At 44.7% G+C, this 22,696-nt stretch overlaps 1 protein-coding gene and 1 long non-coding RNA gene across 4 annotated transcripts in view; one reads left to right on the top strand and one right to left on the bottom strand.

Moving 5' to 3' along the window:
* LOC137320270 (NACHT, LRR and PYD domains-containing protein 3-like) overlaps positions 1 to 21,331 on the top strand; it is a 30,865-nt gene extending 9,534 nt beyond the window's left edge. For all 3 annotated transcript variants that reach the window (XM_067982058.1, XM_067982057.1, XM_067982056.1), the window contains 8 exons: positions 1,838 to 1,933; positions 4,132 to 4,298; positions 7,088 to 7,259; positions 7,363 to 7,428; positions 12,697 to 14,467; positions 19,425 to 19,511; positions 19,741 to 19,908; positions 20,057 to 21,331. In XM_067982058.1, coding sequence (XP_067838159.1) covers positions 1,870 to 1,933; positions 4,132 to 4,298; positions 7,088 to 7,259; positions 7,363 to 7,428; positions 12,697 to 14,467; positions 19,425 to 19,511; positions 19,741 to 19,908; positions 20,057 to 20,147 — 2,586 coding nt within the window. In that variant the 5' untranslated portion in view covers positions 1,838 to 1,869 and the 3' untranslated portion in view covers positions 20,148 to 21,331. The remainder of the gene's footprint in view (positions 1 to 1,837; positions 1,934 to 4,131; positions 4,299 to 7,087; positions 7,260 to 7,362; positions 7,429 to 12,696; positions 14,468 to 19,424; positions 19,512 to 19,740; positions 19,909 to 20,056) is intronic.
* Positions 1 to 22,696, bottom strand: part of LOC137320280 (uncharacterized) — a 410,687-nt gene that overhangs the window by 196,283 nt on the left and 191,708 nt on the right. The window lies entirely within an intron of this gene.

Below are 22,696 nucleotides of genomic sequence, written 5' to 3'. Positions count from 1 at the left end.
TCCCTCGGCAGTGATTCCATCCCCCGTCCCAGCCATCCCCCGTCCCAGCCAATGTCTCCAATTGAATCAGACTGTTCGCAACCTCAGTGTCCTATTTGACGCCAAGCTGAGCTTCCAACCCGATATTCTCTCTATCGCAAAGACCGCCTACTTCCACCTCCATAACATCGCCCATCTTCATCCCTGCTTCAGCCCAACTGCTGCTGAAACCCTCATCCATGCTTTTATCACCTACAGACTGGATGTTTCCAATATTCTCCAGGCTGACTTTGCTCATTTCATCCTCCATAAACTTAGGTGCATCCAAAACCCTGCTCACCGATCACCCCTGTCCTTGTGATCCTACATTGGTTCCTGGTCCCCCGCACCTCCAAATTAAAACTCTCAGCCCAGTGTTTAAATCCTTTCATAGTCTCGTCCCTCCCGGTCTCTGTAACCTGCTTCAGCCCTACAAACCTGCACCACCAATACCTCTCTGTTCCTCTGACTCTGGCCTCTTGTGCATTTCACTCTGTCCTCACCCCATCTACAACGGCCATTCCTTCTGCTGTTCCGGCTCTGTGCTCCACAATTCTCTCCCTAAACCTCTCCACCACCCTCTCCTCCTTTTTAAGACCCTCCTAAAGCCCACTTTTTCGACCAACCTCTTGGCCACCCCTCCTTTTAACTCCTTTATTCAGTGCCCATCTTTTGTCTGATTTGGCTTCTGTGAAGTGCCCTGGGATGTTGTTCGATGTTAAAAGCGCTGTGGAAATGCAAGTTGTTTTTGCCGTGTGTTTATTATACTAGTGTCTGCGTGAATGAAACAGCAGATAACTGTGTTTGACAAGGTCTCAAACTTGGTTATAAATTAATGCCGGAGGATAATTTCAACTATAGTTTGGAGAAATTACTGATCCGAGACTTGATCGCTTTTACATTTCTACAGTGGGGAAAGGAAAAGACGCTTCCTGATAGCTCGATTGGACGGACATGCGTGGGAACATACACACAAACAGCGAGACACACTCACAAGTGGAGAATATTCATTGTGAAACAGCTGTCAAATCTACCAGTTGTGTATTAATACCGTTTTGAGATTGTAAGACCCCTAAAGATATTCGAAACATAAATTCCGTGCACCATCTAACTGTTTAAAGTTACATGATAACATTATACACTAGTATTAATATTAGAACTGGTAAATATCCTCACCTACAGTGCTCATAAGTCAGGTGCTGACTCCGAGATATCAATATATGCAAATAGAAGCACCAACTAGGACACACCTCCACAGACAATGTCACTGTCCATAGAGACCAGAGGAATCGCACTCAACTATATATAGTTTATGTGGCTGATATTGTGTTCGTAGAGTACCAGAATTTAATATCAAAACTCAAAATCAAAAGTATTCAATATAAAATCTGTGAATAAAAATAATACAATAGCTCCAGACTGTGTAAAACCAAGTGAAGGGTCATTTAATTCATCAATGATCACCCCGCTCCATATTTCCCACCAGAATATTCACTACCTCAGGAATAAGGCTGGTGCTGGCCTGCACTGAGAGTAAATCTTACCAATGGGCGCTCCCAGTGCAGCGTCTCGGCCGATGGGAACCTGTCTGGAACTGGGTTGTGGAGATCAGCGGGACTCTCAGGATTTCATTGGGCAGCTGGCTGTGTCACACTTGATGTGGAGTGTTGATCATAATACTCGGGAAATGCTCAATCCGACAGTTAACAGCTGTTTTACTGATGGGGGAGGAGGGACTTGATATCATGGTCAACAAGGCAATGTTTTGCTCATATTTTAATATTTGTCTAACCCTCCTATAACTTTATATTTATTACAGAGCATTGAAATCTTGGCATAGCTGTCACTGCCATGGCTGAAGGTCCAAACAGGGGAGAAGATCTAATAGCTTCAAGCAGAATGAGAAAGGACACAGGTAGATTCAGAAAATTCTTTAAAATATAATTTCTCTCACGATAAAGGGTCCAGATCTCATGCAAGAACCTGCAGCTCACACAGGAAGAGGAAACAGCACAGGACCTGTGAATATAGATGGAAGTGAGTGACCATCTAGAGGGACAGTGCAGTCACAGGTGGAGGGATCTCCTGAGTACTGGAACTGTCCAATAGATATCTGGTACTGGGGACTGTAAGATGGATGGAGATAGTGACTCAGAGGATGGTCTTCCTGAATAACAGTGTGAGACAAGGGAGTAGGGGGACACCCAGAGTGGGGATGGGGTGAAAGACAGGAGGGGCACAGGAGTAGGAGAGCGATAGTAGTGGGAAATTCTATAGTCAGGGGAATAGACAGTCTCTTCTGCAGCCCTGAGCAGGTCCCAAATGGTAAGTTGCCTCCTGGTGCCAGAGGGAAGAACATCCTGGAATGGGTGGGACCATCTCTGAGAAGGGAAGGAGAGTAAAGAAAGTCATGGTCAGAACCAGTAACACAGATAGAAATAAGTTTATAGAGGGAATATTAAGACTGAAGCACTAGACTAAAAAAAACAAGGCCTCAAGGTGATCTCCAGATTGTTTTACACTGGGCCACTTAAGGAGGGAAATATGAGGCAGGTCAATGTGTGGCTGCAGGGCTGGAGCAGGAGGGAAGAGTTCACGGTCTTGGGACACTAGAGTGAGTTCAGGGAGAAGGGAAGAGACGGTCACAGTCTGAACCGACCAACAATGGTTTTACAGTCTGGCTGAATGGAGGAGTGGGAAGGGTATCAGCTGAAATGACTGGAGGGTGGGAAATTTCTGGACCTGAGACCAGAGTGGAATTCATAAAATTGTTGGAGCTGAAACTGAAGATTTATGAAGTAGTTAAAAGTTATTAGCAGGAAAAAAGGAAAGGGGCTTTGAAGTATTGAGAGCCATTTGGTATTTTTTTTAAAAAACCAAAATGAAAACACGTTTACGTTCCAGAAAATTATAGTTAGCATTGAGTGCTATGTCTGAATCTACAAATCCAACACATTTGGAAAGCCAGAATCATGAAATGTGATCTATTATCTATAAAATGGAGTCTGAGTTTTCACAGGACTCAGAGCGAAATGCGCCTGGTTATAACATTTTGAGGGGAGAGAAGAATAGTTGTGGACGCCCATATTAATAAATGGTTCTATGACAGTGCTAGAACAACAAACATGCATTTATATAGCGCCTTTAATGTAGTAGAACATCCCAGGATGCTTCACCAGAGCATTAGCAAACACAATTTGACACAGAGCCACATAAGGAGATATTAGGTCAGGTGTCAAAAAGCTTAGTCAAAGAGGTAGGTTTTAAGGAGCGTCTTAAAGGAGAACAGAGGTAGAGCGGCGGAGAGGTTTAGAACATAAGGCTGTTCCAGGCAGCTATGTTAAGATAGAATCCATCGGTGCACAGTTAAGCAATAGGAAGGGAAATAGCGCAATTCTCGGTGGGTTTTGCAGGCCAGCAAGCAGTGGAGGTGTGATAGAGAGGGAACTGGGGGAAGCTAGTTGTGGAGGATGAAGTTTTGGGGAGATTCAAAATATTTCCTATAGTTTCTAAAAATAATGGTGGAAGTGAGACTGTTGGTATAATAGAGAAGGATGTGGGACCATAGTTATATCTAACTGTAGAGAAGGATTTGGATCTGAGAAACATCGCCGAGGTGGATAAGTCATTGGGTCCAGAGATAACACATCCGAGGCTGTCAAAGAAAGCCTGAGAGGAGATAGGAGGGACCACAATTTTCAATCCTCGTTTTATCAAAAATATACAGGCGGACTGAAGGAGTCCAAGTAATTTCTGTGTTCAAATAGGGAGAGGATCAACCGGGTAACTAGAAACCAATTAATCTGTCAGTGGTGGTCAAACTCCTCGAGTCTGTTATTCCAGGGCAAATTAATGAGCATTTAGAGATACAGGGCACGATGAGGGGAGAAATGATTAGCTGTAGACAAGTCGTATTTGAAAAATTTGATACAGCTTTGCTGAGAGGTGACTATATAGATCGATGGAATGTAGCACCTGCGGTGTATAGAGGTTTTCAGAAGGTATTTGATAACGTGGCTCACAGGAGGCTTCAGCCGATCGGTATAAGAGGAAATGTAACTGCCCGGATAGAAAGTCGATAATGTGTTTAGTTTTCTCCATTTTTGTTCACAGATCCGAACACTGCAATCACTGAGTATCTGACAAAATGCAACGATTACCAGCTGTTCCAGTTGACAAAATTCTACCGGGACAGACTAGAACAGGCGGTTGAAGAAGGGGTGGATGGAGTCAGCTTGTTGTTAACATACGCGAGGCATTTCAGTGGACATGAACATCGGGTAAGTGGGAGGGACACAATGAAATAAAAATAGAAATTGCTGGAAATACTCAGTGAGGCAGCATCTATGGAGAAAGAAACAGAGTTGACGCTTCAGGTCGAAGACCTTTTGTCAGAACTGGAAAATGTTAAAGTTTTTAAGCAGGTACAGAGCCAGGGAAAGGGGGGAGGGGAGGAAAGAACAAAAGGGAAGGTCTGTGATAGGGTAGAGGGCAGGAGTGATTAATTGACAAAATGGATGATGGTGCAAAGATGGGTCTAGAGGAGCTGTAAATGGCAACAGCAGAACCATTACCAGCAGCTATCGTCCCACAAAAAAAATGGGAGCAGTGGTTATGATCTGAAGTTATTGAAATCAGGGTTGAGCCCGGAAGGTTGTAACGTGCCTAAATGAAAGATGAGGTGCTGTTCCTCGAGCTTACGTTGAGCTTCATTGGAACAATTTAAGAGGCTAAGGACAGAGGTCAGAGTGGGATGGGGAATTAAAATGACAAGCGTCCAGCAGGTCAGCATCTCACTAGTGGACTGAGCGGAGGTGTTCAGCAAAGCAATCACCCAATCTGTGTCTCCCCATTGTAGAGGGGACCACATTGTGAGCAGCGAATACAGTACACTAAATTGAAAGAAGTATAAGTAAATCGCTGTTTCACCTGGAAGGAGTGTTTGGGGCCCTGGACGGTGGAAACGGAAAAGGTGAAGGGGCAGGTGTTGCATCTCCTGTGGTAGCACTGGAAGGTGCCATGGGGTGGAGAGTGGGTGTTGGGGGTGATGGAGGAGAGGACCAGGGTGTCGCGGAGGGAGCAGCCCCTTCGGAATACTGAAAAGGGAGGGGAAGATGTGTTTGGTGGTGGGATCGTGCTGGAAATAGTGGAGGAAGATATGTTGAATGCAGAGGCTGGTGAGGACAAGGGGGATCCTATCATGGTTCTGGGAGGGAGGGGAATGGGTGAGGGCAGAAATGCGGGGAATAGGACAGACACGAGGGCCCTGTCACCTGCAGTGGAGGGGAATCCTCGATTTTGAGGAAAAAGGAAGACATATCGGAAGCACTAGTGTGGATGGTGGCATCGTCAGAACATTGATGACTATCGGTGTTGTTGCCTGCTCTCGCCCTGAACTGGAAAATTTCATCAACTTTACTTCCGTATTCCACCCTTCCCTCGCTTTCACATGGTCCATCTCCGACTCTTCCCTTCCTCGACTTCTCTATCTCCATTTCTGGGGATTGATTGTCTACCAATATCTATTGTAAGCCCACCGACTCCCACAGCTACCTTGATTACACTTCCTCGCATCCCACTTCCTGTAAGGGACTCCATTCCCTTCTCCCAGTCCTTCCGTCTCATCTGTTCTGACTCTTCCACCTTCCACACCAGTGCTTCCGATATGCCTTCCTTTTTCCTCAACCGAGGATTCCCCTCCACTATAGTTGACAGGGCCCTCGACCGTGTCCGTCCTATTCCCCGCGTTTCTGCCCTTGCCCGTTCCCCTCCCTCCCAGAGCCATGATTGGGTCCCTCTTGTCCTCACCTTCCACCCGAGCAGCCTCCACATTCAACGTATTCCGATACCTCCAGTGCGATCCCGCCACCAAACACGTATTCCCCTCTCTTTCAGTATTCTGAAGGGACCGCTCCCTCCACGATACCCTGGTCCACTCTTCCATCACCCCCAACACCCGCTCTCCTCCCTGCCGCACCTTCCCATGCGAGCTCAGGAGATGCGACACCTTCCCTTTCACCTCCTCCCTTCCCATTGTCCAGGGCCCCAAACACTCCTTCCAGGCGAAAGAGCATTTACTTATACTTTCAAGTTAGTATAATGTATTCACTGCTTACGATGTGGTCTCCTCTACATTAAGTAGACCAAATGCAGATTGGGTGATCGCTTTGCTAAACACCTGCGCTTAGTTCGTAAGCATGACCCTGACCTGCTGGTCGCTTGCCATTTTAATTCCCTGTCCCACTCACGCTCTGACTCCTCTGACCTCGGCCTCTTATACTGTTCAATGAAGCTCGAGGAACAGAGTGTCATTTTTCGTTTAGGCACTTTACAACCTTCCGGACTCAACATCGATTTCAATAACTCCAGATCATAACCACTGCTCCCGTTTTTTTTTGTGGGATTACTGCTGCTGGTAATGATTCTGCTGTTGCCATTTCCAGCTACTCTTGACCAATCTTTTGTTTCTTTACTTGTCCCATTCCCACCCTCCTTGCCTTGCACCATCATCCCTTATGTCATTTAATCACTCTTGCCCTTCGCCCTATCAGAGACCTTCCCTTTTTGTTCTTTCCTCCCCTCCCTCCCCCCTTTCCCTGGTTCTGTACTTGCTTAACAACTGTTAACTCCTTAACATCTTCCAGTTCTGACGAAAGGTCTTTGACCTGAAACGTTAACTCTGTTTCTTTCTCCACAGATGCTGCCTCACTTGCTGAGCTTTTCCAGCACTTCGTTTTTATTTCAGATTTCCAGCATCCGCAGTATTTTGCTTTTGATTTAGGGACACAGGAGGAGTTTGGATTATTTAAACATCACAGAACTAACAGAATATTGATAGAATCATAGAATGTTACAGAAGAGAAACAGGCCAAATAGGAAAGAAATGGATAAAACTGAAAATACTGTGAATCTGAAACAATGATACAAAGAGGTGTAAATACCCACTGGATCGGTCAGTGACAGGGGAACGGTTCAGGTATAACTCTTGCGTGGTCTGAAATCAAAGGGAAACAGTTTTAATATGACTGGGAAAAGGAGAGACCAATATATTCATTATTATTATTTACAGAAAGTCACCGAGCTCGTGGAGAAGGGAAACCGGGCGGACAGTTCCAAACTTCTCCTAAATCTGGTGATGGAGAAAGGCTCTCGGGCCCGAAGGGAGATGTGGGAATCCTTTGTGAAAATGCACCATGCGGTACCAAAGTTGGACAAAATACTGAAAGAAGTACAGGAACTTGGTATGGTAAAATCACACACTGAATTCAAATTCAGATTGAAACTGCAGAATTTACTATAATAATACACAGATCTGATTTCATGAAAGCTAATTGATTTTATCAGGTTCTGATCAATTTGATTATATGGACATCGGACGAGGTTTATCTGAAATACCCAGTCACCTGAAAGGTAAGTGATGAAATGGAGATTTCAAGTCGGCTAGCTCACCAATGAGAATCAGAATGAACGACTGTAGCCGTTGGTTTAGAGATTGTCAGAATCTGGGAATCAAGTTCAAAGGCTGGGGAAACAGAAATTAACCTCGTTTGGATTTGTCATCAATCCCCAACTATTCTGCGTAGATTCAAATTACAATTCACATGATTGCTAACATATCCTGTAAATGTGCAGACATTGCATTATTTCACTTAATCCAGCTGCTCATCGCTATCGTTTGTGAATCCCCGTACACACCTGGCAGGGTCCTGGTGCACTGTGAATCCCCGTACACACCTGGAATGCAAAGATAACCCCTGGCTTCTCTTCCCTACAAACCGTCTTCTTAAATCCTTCTCCTCTGTCCCCTCCAACCTTACCGCCAACGAAAAGTGTGAGGAGTTCATGGACTTTTGTCACTAAGATTGAGACCTGTACAGTTGCCTCTGCCGCTTCCCTCCCTTCCCACTAAGCCAAATTTCCCCCAAGGTTCCCCCCCTGCACTAGTCTTGAACTTGCATCTTTCTCTAGTTTCTCTTCTATCTCCCCTCATGCCCTCTCCGAACTCATCTCGACCATGAGACCCACCGCCTGCTCCCTCGACCCTATTCCCACTAAACTGCTGACTGCCCAACTTCCCTTCCTGGCCACCATGTTAGCTGATATTGTTAAAAGTTGCCTCTCCTCAGGCACTGTCCCCTCCCCTTTTAAATCTGTCGTCATCACCCTCTCCTCAAAATACCCACTCTTGATCCCCACCTTGCAAACTACCGGCCCATCTCCAACCTTCCTTTCCTGTCAAGTCCTTGTACGTGTTGTTGCCTCCCAAATCCGTGCCCATCTTTCCCGCAATTCTGTTTGAATCCCTTCAATCAGGTTTCCACCCCTTCCACAGTACTGAAACGGCCCATTTCAAAGTCACAAATGACATCCTTTGTGACTGTGATAATCTATCCGTCCTCAGCCTTCTTGACCTGTCTGCAGCCTTTGACACGGTTGACCATACCATCCTCCTCCAACATATCTCCTCCATTGTCCAGCTGGGTGGGACTGCGCTCTCCTGGTTCCATTCTCATCTATCCAGTTGCAGCCAGAGAATTACCTGCAATGGATACTCTTCCCGCTCCTGCGCCATTACCTCTGGAGTCCCCCAAGTATTTATCCTTGGCCCCCTCCTATTTCTCAGGTACATGCTGCCCCTTGGCGACATCATCCGAAAACAGGACATCAGATTCCATACGTACACTAATAACACCCAGCTCTACCTCCGCACTGGCGCTCATTTGTCACACTGCTTGTCCGACATCCAGTACTGGATGAGCAAAAATTTCCTCTAACTAAATATTGGGAAGACCAAAGCCATTGTCTTTGGTCCTCACCGCAAACTCCATTCCCTGGTCATCGACTCCATCTCTCTCCCTGACCACTGTCTGAGACTGAACCTGACAATTCGCAACCTTGGCGTCCTATTTGACCCTGAGCTGAGCTTCCGACCACATATCCGCTCCATCACCAAGTCCGCCTACTTCCACCTCCAAAAAATCGCCCGTCTCTGCCCCTGCATCGGCTCATCTGCTAAAGCCCTCATCCATGCCTTTGTTACCTCTAGTCTCAACTATTCCAATGCTTTCCTGGCCAGCCTCTCATCTTCCACCCTTAATAAACTTGAGCTCACTGACCTACATTGGCTCCCTGTCCGAGAAAACATCAATTTTATAACTCTCATCCTTGTTTTCAAATCCCTCCATGATCTTGCCCCTTCCTATCTCTGTAACCACCTCCAGCCCAACAACTCACTAAGATCTCTGCTCTCCTCCAATTCTGGCACTTGCGCGTCCCCCATTTTAATCGCTCCACTATTGGCGGCCGTGCCTTCAGCTGCCTAGGCCCTAAGCTCTGGAATTCTCTCCCTAAACCTCTCTACCCCTCTCGCCTTTTAAGATGGTCCTTACAACCTATTTCTTTGACCAAGCTTTTGGCCACCTGTTCTAGTATCTCCTTATGTGGCTCGGTGGCAAATTTTGTTTGCTGTACCTGTGAAGCGCCCTGGGACGTTTTACTATGTTCAAAGCACTATATAAATGCACCCTGTTGTTGATATGCATCCCCAGACACACCTGGCAGGATCCAGATATTCTGTGAATAGAAACATAGAAAATAGGAGCAGGAGGAGGCCATTCGGCCCTTTGAGCCTGCTGCGCGATTCAATACGATCATGGCTGATCATCTACCTCAATACCATATTCCTGCTCACTCCCCATACCCCTTGATGCCTTTTGTATCTAGAAATCTATCTATCTCCTTCTTAAATATATTCAGTGACTTGGCCTCCACAGCCCTCTGCAGCAGAGAATTCCCTAGGTTCACCACCCTCAGATTGAAGAAATTTCTCTTCATCTCGGTCCTAAATGTCCTACCCCGCATCCTGAGACTGTGACCGCTCGTTTTGGACCCCCCCCAGGCAGGGGAAACTCCCTACCTGCATCCGGTCTGTCTAGCCCTGTTGGAATTTTATGTTTCAATGAGATCCCCTCTCATTCTTCTAAACTCGTGAATACAAGCCAAGTCGACCCAATCTCTCCTCATACGACAGTTGTGCAATCCCAGAAATCAGTCTGGTGAGCCTTCGCTGCACTCCCTCTAGGGCAAGTATATCCTTTCTTAGGTAAGGAGACCAAAACTGCACACAATACTCCAGGTGTGGTCTCACCAAGGTCCTGTATAACTGCAGTAAGACATCCCTGCTCCTGTACTCAAATCCTCTTGCAATGAAGGCCAACATACCATTTGCCTTCTTAACTGCTTGCTGCACCTGCATGTTTGCTTTGTGACTGGTATGCAAGGACACCCAGGTCTCTGGGGTATCTCAACATTTCCCAATCTATCACCATTTAAATAATACTCTGCCTTTCTGTTTTTCCTTCCAAAGTGGATAACTTCACATTTATCCACATTATACTGCATCTGCCATGTATTTGCCCACTCACTCAACTCGTCCAAATCGCCCTGAAGCCTCTTTGCATCCACCTCACAACTCACAATCCCACCTAGTTTTGCGTCGTCAGCAAACGTGGAAATATTACATTTAGTTCCCTCATCCAAATCATTGATATATATTGTGAATAGCTGGGGCTCAAGCACTGATCCCTGCAGTACCCCACTAGTCACTGCCTGCCAACTCGAAAAAGACCTGTTTATTCCTACTGTTCCCTGTCTGTTAACCAATTTTCAATCCATGCCAGTATATTACCACCAATCCCATGTGCTTTAATTTTGCACACTAACCTCTTATGTGGGACGTACACACCTGGCAGGATCCTGGTACACAGTGAGTCCCCATACACAGCTGGCTGGACCCTGGCACGCCGTGAGTCCCCATACACAGCTGGTTGGACCCTGGCACGCCGTGAGTCCCCGTACACAGCTGGTTGGACCCTGGCACGCCGTGAGCCCCCATACACAGCTGGCTGGACCCTGGCACGCCGTGAGCCCCCATACACAGCTGACTGGACCCTGGCACGCCGTGAGCCCCCATACACAGCTGGCTGGACCCTCGCACGCCGTGAGCCCCCATACGCTGCTGGCTGTACCCTGGCACGCCGTGAGCCCCCATACGCTGCTGGCTGGACCCTGGCACGCCGTGAGCCCCCATACGCAGCTGGCTGGACCCTGGCACGCCGTGAGCCCCCATACGCAGCTGGCTGGACCCTGGCACGCCGTGAGCCCCCATACGCAGCTGGCTGGACCCTGGCACGCCGTGAGCCCCCATACGCAGCTGGCTGGACCCTGGCACGCCGTGAGCCCCCATACGCAGCTGGCTGGACCCTGGCACGCCGTGAGCCCCCATACGCTGCTGGCTGGAACTAATGCAATATGTGGTCCCATGCATTCTCGACATGGTTCTGTTACCCTGTGAATCCAGTCACTCTGGGCTCACAAAGAGCTGTGCCTTGAGCCAGATGTTAACGGTTTGCCGCACCTCTAGAAATCTGGCTCATCATAAACCGTAGGGAAAGAGGTGGAGAAATGCGAAACATTAAAATGTTGTGTGCACTGAGAAGGACAGACTATGATTAGACAGGAGTTAAATGCTATTGTTTCAGGACTCGGGCTGGTTATCTGGGGTATTACCTGCTCTTTGATAGTCACATGATCAGAGGTAAAGGTTACTGCCATTCTGATGGTATGGATGCGAATAAGAATTTAAGGTATTAAGAGCTTAGGGTGAGGGGTTTTGATGTATTTTATTTGGAACTTCTGTTAAGAGACTGGTTTAGGGAGGGAATACCAGTACTTAAGACCTAGGCCGCTGAAGGCACAGCCGCCAATGCTGGAGCAAAGAAAATAGGGGATGCTCAAGGCCAGAATTGGAGGAGTGCAGAGATCTCTGAGGGTTGTAGGGCTGGAGGAGGTTACAGAGATAGGGAGGGGTGAGGCCATGGAGGGATTTGAAAAGGAGGACGAGAATTTTAAAATCAAGGCTTTGCCGAACCGGGAGCCAATGTAGGTCAGCGAGCACAGGGGTGATGGGAGAATGGGACTTGCTGCGAGTTAGAATACTAGTTTTGGATGAGCTCAAGTTTACGGAAGGTGGAAGATGGGAGGCCAATCAAGAGAACATTGGAATAGTCGAGTTTAGAGGTAACAAAGGCATTGATGAGGGTTTCAGCAGCAGACGAGCTGAGGCAGGGATGGAGATGGGCGATATTACGGAGGTGGAAGTAGGTGGTCTCAGTGATGGAGAGGCTATGGGGTCGGAAGCTCAGCTCAGGATCAAATAGGACGCCAAGTGAAACTTCTGTCCATTCACAGTCTGTCTCTCTTCCGGTGATACCCAATACCTTATTTCCCGTTTCTGCAGAACGTAAGCACCACTGACAATATCAAAGATTGATCCACTGGAACCTCTACTATGGTATAACCAGAATCATGTGTGGAATTTTAATGATGTCTAGTGGGCAGGGCTGTTAGTATTAATCATCAGAGGGAAAATATCACCTTCATAGAAATCTCCATGTTCAGTAAATATTAGGATCAAGTGAGGATTTGAAACTTTTCTCGGCCATTGTTCACTTTCAAGTGAAGTTTCCATTAACAAAATTGAATTTTTTACACACATCTATTGAAGCTGTGAATTAAATCTTGCAATCTTATTACTGAATAGTAAAATGGCATTGAGAAGTTTTATTTATGTCATTGCAACTAATATTGAGAGCCACTTTCTGTCTATTTCAATTGAAGATGTTCAACAGAAACACAAGGAAACACTCCGGGTGCAAACTGAAACACTGAGAGTGCACACGATCCTAATAAAGCAGGAGGTTAAGATTTTCCAGCTGATTGATCGATATGCTGAGCTCACTGTTATTTCTACTGTTCGAGATCGGACACTTGTCGAACATGAACTGCTGGTAAGAGGCAGAGATCATGAAAAGTGGAGAGAGCAACTTCTCCGGAGAGAGCTGGAAAAAATCCGAACTGATCAATTGTTCCAGAGCAGTTTTTCCTGGGGGGGCAGTTTGCGCCAGAAAGTACAAAGTTTCTTCCAGCGATCCAATTCTGGGAGTTCAGCAGCAGTGAGCGGAGTCCCGGGGATTGGAAAAACAACAATGGTACAAAAGATTGTTTATGACTGGGCCACTGGGAAAATATACCCACAGTTTCAATTTGTTTTCAGTTTTAAATTCCGGGATTTGAACGCTATTGACTGTAGTATAAACCTGAAGAATCTGATACTAACTTTTTATCCTTACTTGCGGAATGTTCTGGAAGATGTCTGGAAGAATCCAAAGAAATTGCTGTTTATATTTGATGGTTTGGATGAATTCAAGGGAAGTATTGATTTTGACAGTCGAAAAAATACAGAGGCTGATTACGTGTGCACGGAACCAGAAGACTGGTGTGAAGTGTCTGACATTGTGTACAGTTTAATACAACACAGTCTGCTCCCAGGATGCTCAGTGCTAGTGACCAGCCGCCCCACTGCATTACATTTATTGGAAAAGGCTGAGATCGGTGTCTGGGCTGAAATCATGGGATTTGTTGGTAAGGAACGGAAGGAATATTTCAATAAGTTTTTTGAAGATCAGAAGGTGGCAACAGCTGTTTTCAAACATGTGGAGGAGAACGAGATCCTGTACACCATGTGTTACAACCCTTCCTACTGCTGGATCCTCGGTCTGTCACTGGGTCCCTTCTTCACACAAAGAGACAAGAAACAGCAGCAAGTTCCCAGGACCATCACCCAACTATATTCCTACTATATTTACAACATCCTGAAGAACCATGGTCGAGAGATTGAATCCCTCCGTGATGTGTTACTGAAGGTGGGTGAGATGGCCTTCGCAGGAGTCTCCGAGAAGAAGATTGTGTTTAGAAATGGAGATTTGATCAAGTACAGTCTGCAACCTTCCCAGTTCCTGTCTGGATTCATGATGGAACTTTTGGAGAGAGATGAATCTGCCCAGAGCGTGGTGTACACATTCCCTCACCTCACAATCCAAGAGTTTGTAGCCGCACTCGCACAATTCCTGACTCCAGATCCAGGGGACATCGGGAAACTCCTCAGTGAAGCCTATAGCAAGGAAGATGGGCGATTTGAGATATTTCTCCGTTTTGTTGCTGGTCTCTCCTCCACACAGTCAGCTTGGCCCCTGGAGAAGTTTCTGGGTCCATTTGTTCATCAAACAATCTGCAGTGTGATTGACTGGGTGAAGGAGAAGGTTGAAAGACAGATTGGAAAGACAGCGAGTATTACTGATAAAAGGAACTACCTGAACACATTGCATTACTTGTTTGAGTCTCAGAATAAAGTACTGGCTCGTGCAACAGTGGGGTCTGTAGAAACACTTACATTTAATGAATTGGGACTGACCCCGATTGACTGTGCGGTGCTGTCTCATGTCATTGCGCCCTGTGATACAATAAAAGAACTCAATCTACAGAACTGCAACATTCAGCATGAAGGATTCCAGCGGCTGGGACCTGTACTGTACAAATGTCAGGGGTTGAGGTAACTGTCATAGTATCATCATAGTAGTGTACCTAGGAGAACACCATCGTGCCTGTGCCGGCTCTTTGAAAGAGCTATCCAATTAGTCCCATTGCCCTGCTCTTTCCCTACAGCCCTGTAAATTTTTTCCCTTCAAATATTTATCCAATTCCCTTATGAAAGTTACTATTGATTCTGCTTCCACCACCCTTTCAGTATTATGAACCTTACATTCATCGTAATCCTCCTTTTTCTGTTTCATTTAATCTCTATATCTTTAGTCATCCAGGGAGCTCTAACTTTGGATGCCCTTCCTTTCCCCTTCATAGGAATGTGTCTACTCTGTACCATCTCCTCTTTGAAGGCCACCTATTGTTCAATTACTGTTTTGCCAGCCAATTTTTGATTCAAATCCACCTGGGCAAGATCCCTTTTTAACATGAAATTTGCCCCCCTCCAGTTAAGCATTTTCACATTTGATCCTAGTTATTTTCCGTAACTATTCTAAACCTAATATGATCACTGTTCCCTAAATGTTCCCCCAGTGAAACATGCTCCACCTACCCCACTTCATTCCCCAGAACTAGATCCAGCACTGTTTCCTTCCTGGTTGGGCTGGAAACACACTGTTCCAGAAAGTTCTCTTGTACACATTTCAGGAATTCCTCCCCCTCTTTGCCCTTTACACTGTCACTGTCCCAGTCTATATTGGGATAATTGAAGTCTATCACTCTAGTTCCTAAAAAAAAAGTTCTCTTTCCCACTATTTGGTGGCCTATATTATACACCCAGTAGCTCCTCTATTGTTCCTTAATTCTAATCAAATAGATACTGTCTTTGACCTCTCAACTACATCATCTATTTCCAGTGCTATAATAGTTTCTTTGATCAATACTGCCACCCCCCTCCTTTCTTTCCTTCCCTACCTTTGCTGAATACTTTGTAGCCGGGAATATTAAGTACCCAATCCTCCCCTTTGAACCAGGTCTCTGTTATTGTCACTATCTCATAGTCCCATGTGGTGATTTGAGCCTGCAGCTCACCATCCTTATTTACCACACCATGTGCGTGAACACACATGCACTCTAAACTCATCTTAGATGGCCTCACATTTGCCCCCTGTTGGATCTTTCCAATTTCTGAACTATTCTTTTCTCTAGTGCTACTTGTCCCTCCCAGTCCTCTGTGCATCCTCTTTCTCCTCTAATGTTTCATCCTGGTGCCCATCCCTCTGCCAAATTAGTTTAAACCCTCCTCCGCAGCTCCAATTAACCTCCCCGCAAGGACATTGGTCCCAGCTCAGTTCAGGTGCAATCCATCCATAATGAACAGATCCCTCCTGCCCCGGAACTGATCCCAATATCCCAGGAATCTGAAGCCCTCGCTCCTGCACCATTCCTCCCGCCATGTATTAACCTGTCTTATCCTACTATTCCTATACTCACTAGTGTGTGGCACTGGGAGTAATCCTGAGATTACTACTTTTGAGGTCCTGCTTTTTAACTTCCTTCCTAGCTCCTGAAACTGACTGCAGGACCTTGATTCTATTCCTTCCTGTGTCATTGGTTCCCACATGGACCACGACTTCTGGCTGTTCCCCTTCCCCCCCACCCCCCTCAGTGTTCTGCACCCTCTGTGTTTTTGTCTCTAACTGTTAGGCGAATTGTAGAACAGTCATGGATTGTGTTATTGCTCCGTATTACAAGAAATACAGTCCAGTTAAACCAGAAAGAAACATTCAACACAAATATGACATGAGGATCGGTTAGTAATTCCCTAAGGACTGGAGTATCTAAAATGGATCCTTATGAACCAGTAGGGATTTTACATTCTTTATCGGATCAGTAAATACAGATCACTGAAAGAGTCTGCTAATTTAATTACAATAAATCATATTTAATAAGGCTGGACAGCGGAATGCAAATATAAAATATAAGCCGGCAGAACAGATAATTAATTTAAAATATTATCCACATCCACCATTTCAACTAGAAGCAGGACAGGAAAGGAATTAGGAAAGCAGAGAGGGCATGAAAAAATATTGGCAAGTAAAATTAAAGAAGTTTTATAAATACATAAAGGGCCAAAAAATAACTGAGGAAAGAGTAGGGCCTATTAGAGACCAAAATAGTAACCTATGTGTGGAGAAGGATGATGTGGGTATGGTTCTTAATGAATACTTTGCATCTGTCTTCACAAAAGAGCAAGGTGATGCAGACATTGTAGTTAAGGAGGAGGAGTGTGAAATATTGGATGGGTTAAACATAGTGAGGGAGGAAATATTAAGGGGTTTAGCATCTTTGAAAGTAGATAAATCGCCAGGCCCGGATGAAATGTATCCCAGGCTGTTAGGAGAAGCAAGGGAGGAAATACCGGAGGCTCTGACCATCATTTTCCAATCCTCACTGGATACAGGCGCGGTGCTGGAGGATTGGAGGACTGCTAACATACTGTTGTTTAAAAAGGGAGAAAAGGATAGAGTAATTACAGGCCAGTCAGCCTAACTTCGGTGGTGGGAAAATTATTGGAAACAATCGGACGGACTGTATTAATCATTACTTAGAAAGGCATGGATTAATCAAGGACAGTCAGCGTGAATTTGCTAAGGGAAGGTTGTGTCTGACTAACTTGATTGAATTTTTTGAGGAGGCAACAAGGAGGGTTGATGAGGTTAGCGAGCTTTATGTAGTCTACATGAATTTTAGCAAGGCTTTTGTCACAGTCCCACATGGCAGACTGGTCAGAAAAATAATTCCCTCAGGACTGGAGTATCTAAAATGGATCCTTGTGAACCAGTAGGGATTTTACATTCTTTATCGGATCAGTAAATACAGGTCAGTGAGAGTCTGTGAATTTAATTACAATAAATCATATTTAATAAGGCTGGACAGCGGAATGCAAATATAAAATATAAGCAAGGGACCCAAGGGAGAGTGGCAAGTGGGATCCAAAATGTGTTCATTGGCAGGAAGCAAAGGGTAATGGTTGATGGGTGTTTTTGTGATTGGAAGGCTGTTTCCAGTGGGGTTCCACAGGACTCAGTACTAGGTCCCTTGCTTTTTGTGGTGTATATTAATGATTTAGACTTAAATGTAATGATTAAGAAGTTTGCAGATGATACAAAAATTGGCCATCTGATTCATAGTGAGGAGGAAAGCTGTAGACTGCAGGAAGCTATCATGGACTGGTCAGGTGGGCAGAAAGGTGGCAAATGGAATTCAATCTGGAAGTGTGAGGTAATGCATTTGGGGAGGGCAAATAAGGCAAGGGAATACACAATAAATGGGAAGATACTGAGAGGTGTAGAGGGAGAGAGGGACCTTGGAGTGCATGTCCACAGATCCCTGAAGGTAGCAGGACAGGTCGATAAGGTGGTTAAGAAGGCATACGGGATACTTTCCTTTATTAGCCAAGGCATAGAATATAAGAGCAGGGAGGTCATGCTAGAACTGCATAAAACACTAGTTAGGCCACAGCTTGAGTACTGCATACAGTTCTGGTCACTACATTACAGGAAAGATGTGATTGCACTAGAGAGGGTGCAGTGGAGATTTACGAGGATGTTGCCAGGACTGGAGAATTTTAGCTATGAGGAACGATTGGATAAGCTGGGGTTGTTTTCTTTGGGACAGAGGAGGCAGAGGGGAGATTTAATTGAGATGTATAAAATTATGAGGGGCCTATTTCCCTTAGAGAGGTCAGTAACCAGGGGACATTGATTTTAAAGTAATTGGTAGAAGGATTAGAGGGGAGCTGAGGAGAAATATTTTCACCCAGAGGGTGATGTGGAACTTGCTGCCTGAAAGGGGCTAGAGGCATCGCATTTAAAAAGTACTTGGATATGCAAATAGGGTGCTGTAACCTGCAAGGCTACGGACCAAGTGCTGGGAAGTGAGATTAGGCTGGATAGCTTTTTTTTGGCCGGCACAGACACGATGGGCTGAATGGCCTCCTTCTGTTGCTGTAAATTTCTATGAACATGTGTTTAAATAACTAACAGTATATTTAATCCAATACTGTGCAAGGTGTCTTGTTGAGGGAGAAGTTTCCTGGATTGGGAATATTGGGGAAATGGGAATTCTTTCAGCTGTAAATGTTTAGAATTATTCACAGTCCTGAACACTAAGTAAAGAATGACATTTAGAATCTTAAATCTGCCGGTCAAAAGGTTCAAATCTAACAGGTCATGAGGTATTAGCCTAGGAGTGCAGACACCAGCCAGTGGTGGGGCCTTGCACACAGCAGGAGGCTCCTGGGTAAACCCGGGAATTTGCGGGAATCTGCCCCTTGTGTGAGGCTCTGCTCGGGGAGGGAACTTCTGAAAGTTCGCCAAAAACTGTTGGGCTTATTACACCTAAAATAAATGTAGAGCCAGTTTAAAGGGGAATAAAGAGAGAGGCTCCCCTCCCCTATAAATGAGGAGTACAGGGACGTTTAAGACTTGTAACGGGAAAGAATAAACTCTCCTTGTTACATAAAATCTTGTGGGATGGATTTTACAGCAGTAGTTAGTGCCGTTTTACAATATAACTCACTCCAAGCTATTATACAGACTAATATACACAACTATATAAAGTGCTGGAAATCACCGCTTTATCATTTAATTCAGCGAAAATCTCCCCATTCCCGTCAAATCTGGCAGAATAAGGAGCAGCAGAAATGAGACATGTTTCTCCAAACAGGACAAGGCCGGTCACTGACATCCAGGAGGGTAATTCTGATCATGGTAGAATGAGACTGGACTGATGGACATTTAAAGGCTTCACACAGACAGCACTTTATTTAATAAATACATTTATTAACAGTCCCTGAATATATGGGGAGTTGGAACAGTGAGAGTCATTGTCAGTGACAGAAAAATCTGGTTATTAATTTGCTGAAGTGTTTTCAGTGTTTCCTGTAATATCAGATAGAAAAATAGTATCTGATCCCTGGTTTGATTCAATTTGTTTCTCACTCTCTGTCTGTTTGTGTTTAGACTAAGTTACAATAAACTGGGAGATTCAGGAATGGAACTACTGTCTGCGGCTCTGAGGAACCCAGACTGTAAAATACAGGAGCTGTGGTAAGTACAGATTGTGTTTATAATAACTGGATGTCTAGCACTTATGATCAGTAATAGTGTTATTAATAAACACTACATTAGTATCAGTAATGGTGTTACTAATGTAATGTATACTGTGTTATCAGCAATAGTGTTACAAATAATGTACATTGTTTATTAATATCAGTAATGGTGTTATTAATAAGCACTGAGGATTTACTCTGATTCCTGTGATTTCTCTGATCCCCAGTTTGGCTGATGTTGGTCTCACAGATTCTTGTACCGAGAATCTTGCCTCCGCTCTCAGTACCAATGAATCGCTGAAGGTTTTGTCCCTGAGATTAAACTCTCTTACAGACCGATCTGTCCCCACTCTCCGCAGCCTCATAGAGAACTGCAAAAGTCTGGAGTGGATCTGGTAAGTGTTTGTTAATGTTTAATGTAACAAAATATCAATGGGATTCAGTCACATGGGTAATATTTGCCTGTAATTATTAGTAAAATATTAACTCCAGTCTCCGTTATTTACACTGTTGTTCAATCTGTTTATTTCCTGTTTGTTTCAGGCTATTGGGGAATCAGTTCAGTTCAACTGGACAGAACGAGTTGGAGGTTTTTGGGGAATCCAGACCCAGACCGAAAGTGGAGTTTACATAATTCAGCTTATAAGCGATATTGGTCTCATTATATGAACATTTTTGGTCGATTTTCTGTCCCTCCCCTTTAACTGGCCACGCTCCAAGTTTAATTCCTAATGGCCCTTTAACAGTTTCCAGCTCGAGCTGAGTGAGCGTTGTCTCCCATTGTGATGTCAGAGGCCCAGCAACAGGGTCACGAGACCCACTCACCCAGTCCCACAGTGCTGATTCTGCAGGATGTCCAGGGCTGGGTGATCCCCAATGAGGCACTAGGTCAGTGTACAGACAGGAAGGGTCCAGGGTGGAGTTCAGTATGGGCTGTAGTGGGACACTAATAATTGGACTCCATATTCCTATGTTTGGGGGTTACATTACCCAGTGTTCCTACTCACTATCAGTGCGCAGTGACTCTCCTGGAAAGTTCACCCTGTCAGTTCAGGCTGGGGACAGAATCCCTGTTCAGCTGGGATGGGCCCCACCATCCAATAGGGACCAACAACCACTGTCTAGAATCTTCCATGGATTGCGTCCTACTTGGAGGAATGGTGCACCTGTGGAATCGGACTGAAATTTCAATGTGTTTTTGCCTTCCCAAAGTGGAAACTAATCTGTTTCTGAAATAATTTCATCAGTGCAGATGCTGCCCCATTGATATTCCTGTCATTTTTGCACACTTGTGGAAATGCATAAAGAGATACCTGACCATATTAACTCTCTAATACACCTAACCCACGAATGTAGAAATGCATGATTGATATTTGACCATATTAACTGACCAGCTAATTCAATTTAAAGCTCACATAATAGTTACTCACGAAACATACACAGAAGCACAATTGTGTAGCTTTCATGTGCTGATAACTGTCTGACTAACAGAAATGAATGACCATATAGCCTTGAGACTAGGTACAGACCTACTGATAATAAAGACCGTTCCTTAGGGAAAAGCACTTTCCCAGGCCTGTGTCCAAAATATCGAGACGGCCATGGGAACCAGAGGATGGGTTCCCTATTTTGATTGACTAACTGCCTGAACCAATAAAGAATGTACGTGTACGCTCATATTCTATGACAGGTGGGCGTTGTTAATGAACTGTATAAACGTGAGCTGTTTCTTGAACTCAACGAAGACGTAGCCTCAACCATTGTTTGGGGTACACTTCCACTTGTACAAGTTTCTTAATAAACTCTTGCTTGTCTGAATTAAGTGTTTGGGAGTTAATGCATTGTATATAATAGGTAATATTAAGTTTAAGTTTTCGACACACTGAAGGGTAAATTTTTAAAACAGCTGCAACTACGCACAGGGACTGGAGAAAATCAGATAGAAGAACTTGCCATGGTAAATTCACTCACCTGCTCATAAAGTAACAAGTTGTGAAAGTGCAATGAGCCAGTGGAAACTACACTGGTAAATGGACAGGACCCATGTAGGGCCCTGCAGTCTGAACTACTCTGGGCCTAAAACAAAAATAGAAGTTGGTCTAAATATAGAACAGGATCATCAGCATTTGAGAAGAGAGAAGATTGTTTGCTGTTCCGGGTCCTGTTGCTTGTGATGTAACTCTTCTGAAAGGAAACTATTTTCAGATACTGATGGGCCTGCTGTAAAGTTATATATTTTTTATTTTAAATTCCCCACTCTATGCACCTTATCTCCTCTCCCCCACTCTGGTATAAAAAAAACAAAGTTTCACTGTCTTCATGAGTCAAAAATCATAGGATGGGAACCAATCATGATCAGATTAGAACAACAAACACATACAAGGAGGATGAACGGGTGTTAGATATCACCTGGGACCACAGACTGACCAATCGAGGGCCTGAGGGACTTGACTCTGGCTTAATGCAACTATTACAAGTCAGATTTGTCCTATTAATCACTATATACTAAGTAGGAGACAATACAGATATAGTGGGAGGGACAGGGAATCGGAGGAAGGAAAGTACTTGCATTTTTAACACCTTTCACGTACTTTTGAGATGAGGCACTGTTATAGGAAACATAGGAACAGGAGTAGGCCATTCAGCCCCTCGTGCCTGCTCTGCCATTTGATAAGATCATGGCTGATCTGCGATCTAACTCCATATACCTGCCTTTGGCCCATATCCCTTAATACCTTTGGTTGCCAAAAAGCCATCTATCTCAGATTTAAATTTAGCAATTGAGCTAGTATCAATTGCTAAATTTATTAGTTAGTATCAATTGTTGTAATGTAAGCAAACCAGGCAACCAATTAGTGCTGATATCCCACAAATTGCAATGAGATAATTAACCATTTAATGGACTAGATTTCAACCATCAGCGTAGTGTAGTGGTTATGTTACTGGACTGATAACCCAGCGGCTGTGCTAATGACCCAAAGAACATGAGTTCAAATAGCAATTTAAGAATTTAAATTCAGTTTAATAGAAACTGGATTTTTTTTAAAAATGGTATCAGTGACCAGCGTTTCATGTAAAAACATAGGCATGCAGGAAGAGCAGTAGGTCGTTCAGCCCTTCGAGTCATTTCCACCATTCAATTATGTGCATCTTAACTCCATTTCCCCGCCTTGCTTCTGTAAC

Source organism: Heptranchias perlo, chromosome 3, assembly GCF_035084215.1.
Source record: "Heptranchias perlo isolate sHepPer1 chromosome 3, sHepPer1.hap1, whole genome shotgun sequence".
In the NCBI taxonomy this organism is placed as follows: Eukaryota; Metazoa; Chordata; class Chondrichthyes; order Hexanchiformes; family Hexanchidae; genus Heptranchias; species Heptranchias perlo.
The sequence above is the reverse complement of the archived record's forward strand: the minus strand, read 5'-3'. Positions and strand labels throughout refer to the sequence as shown.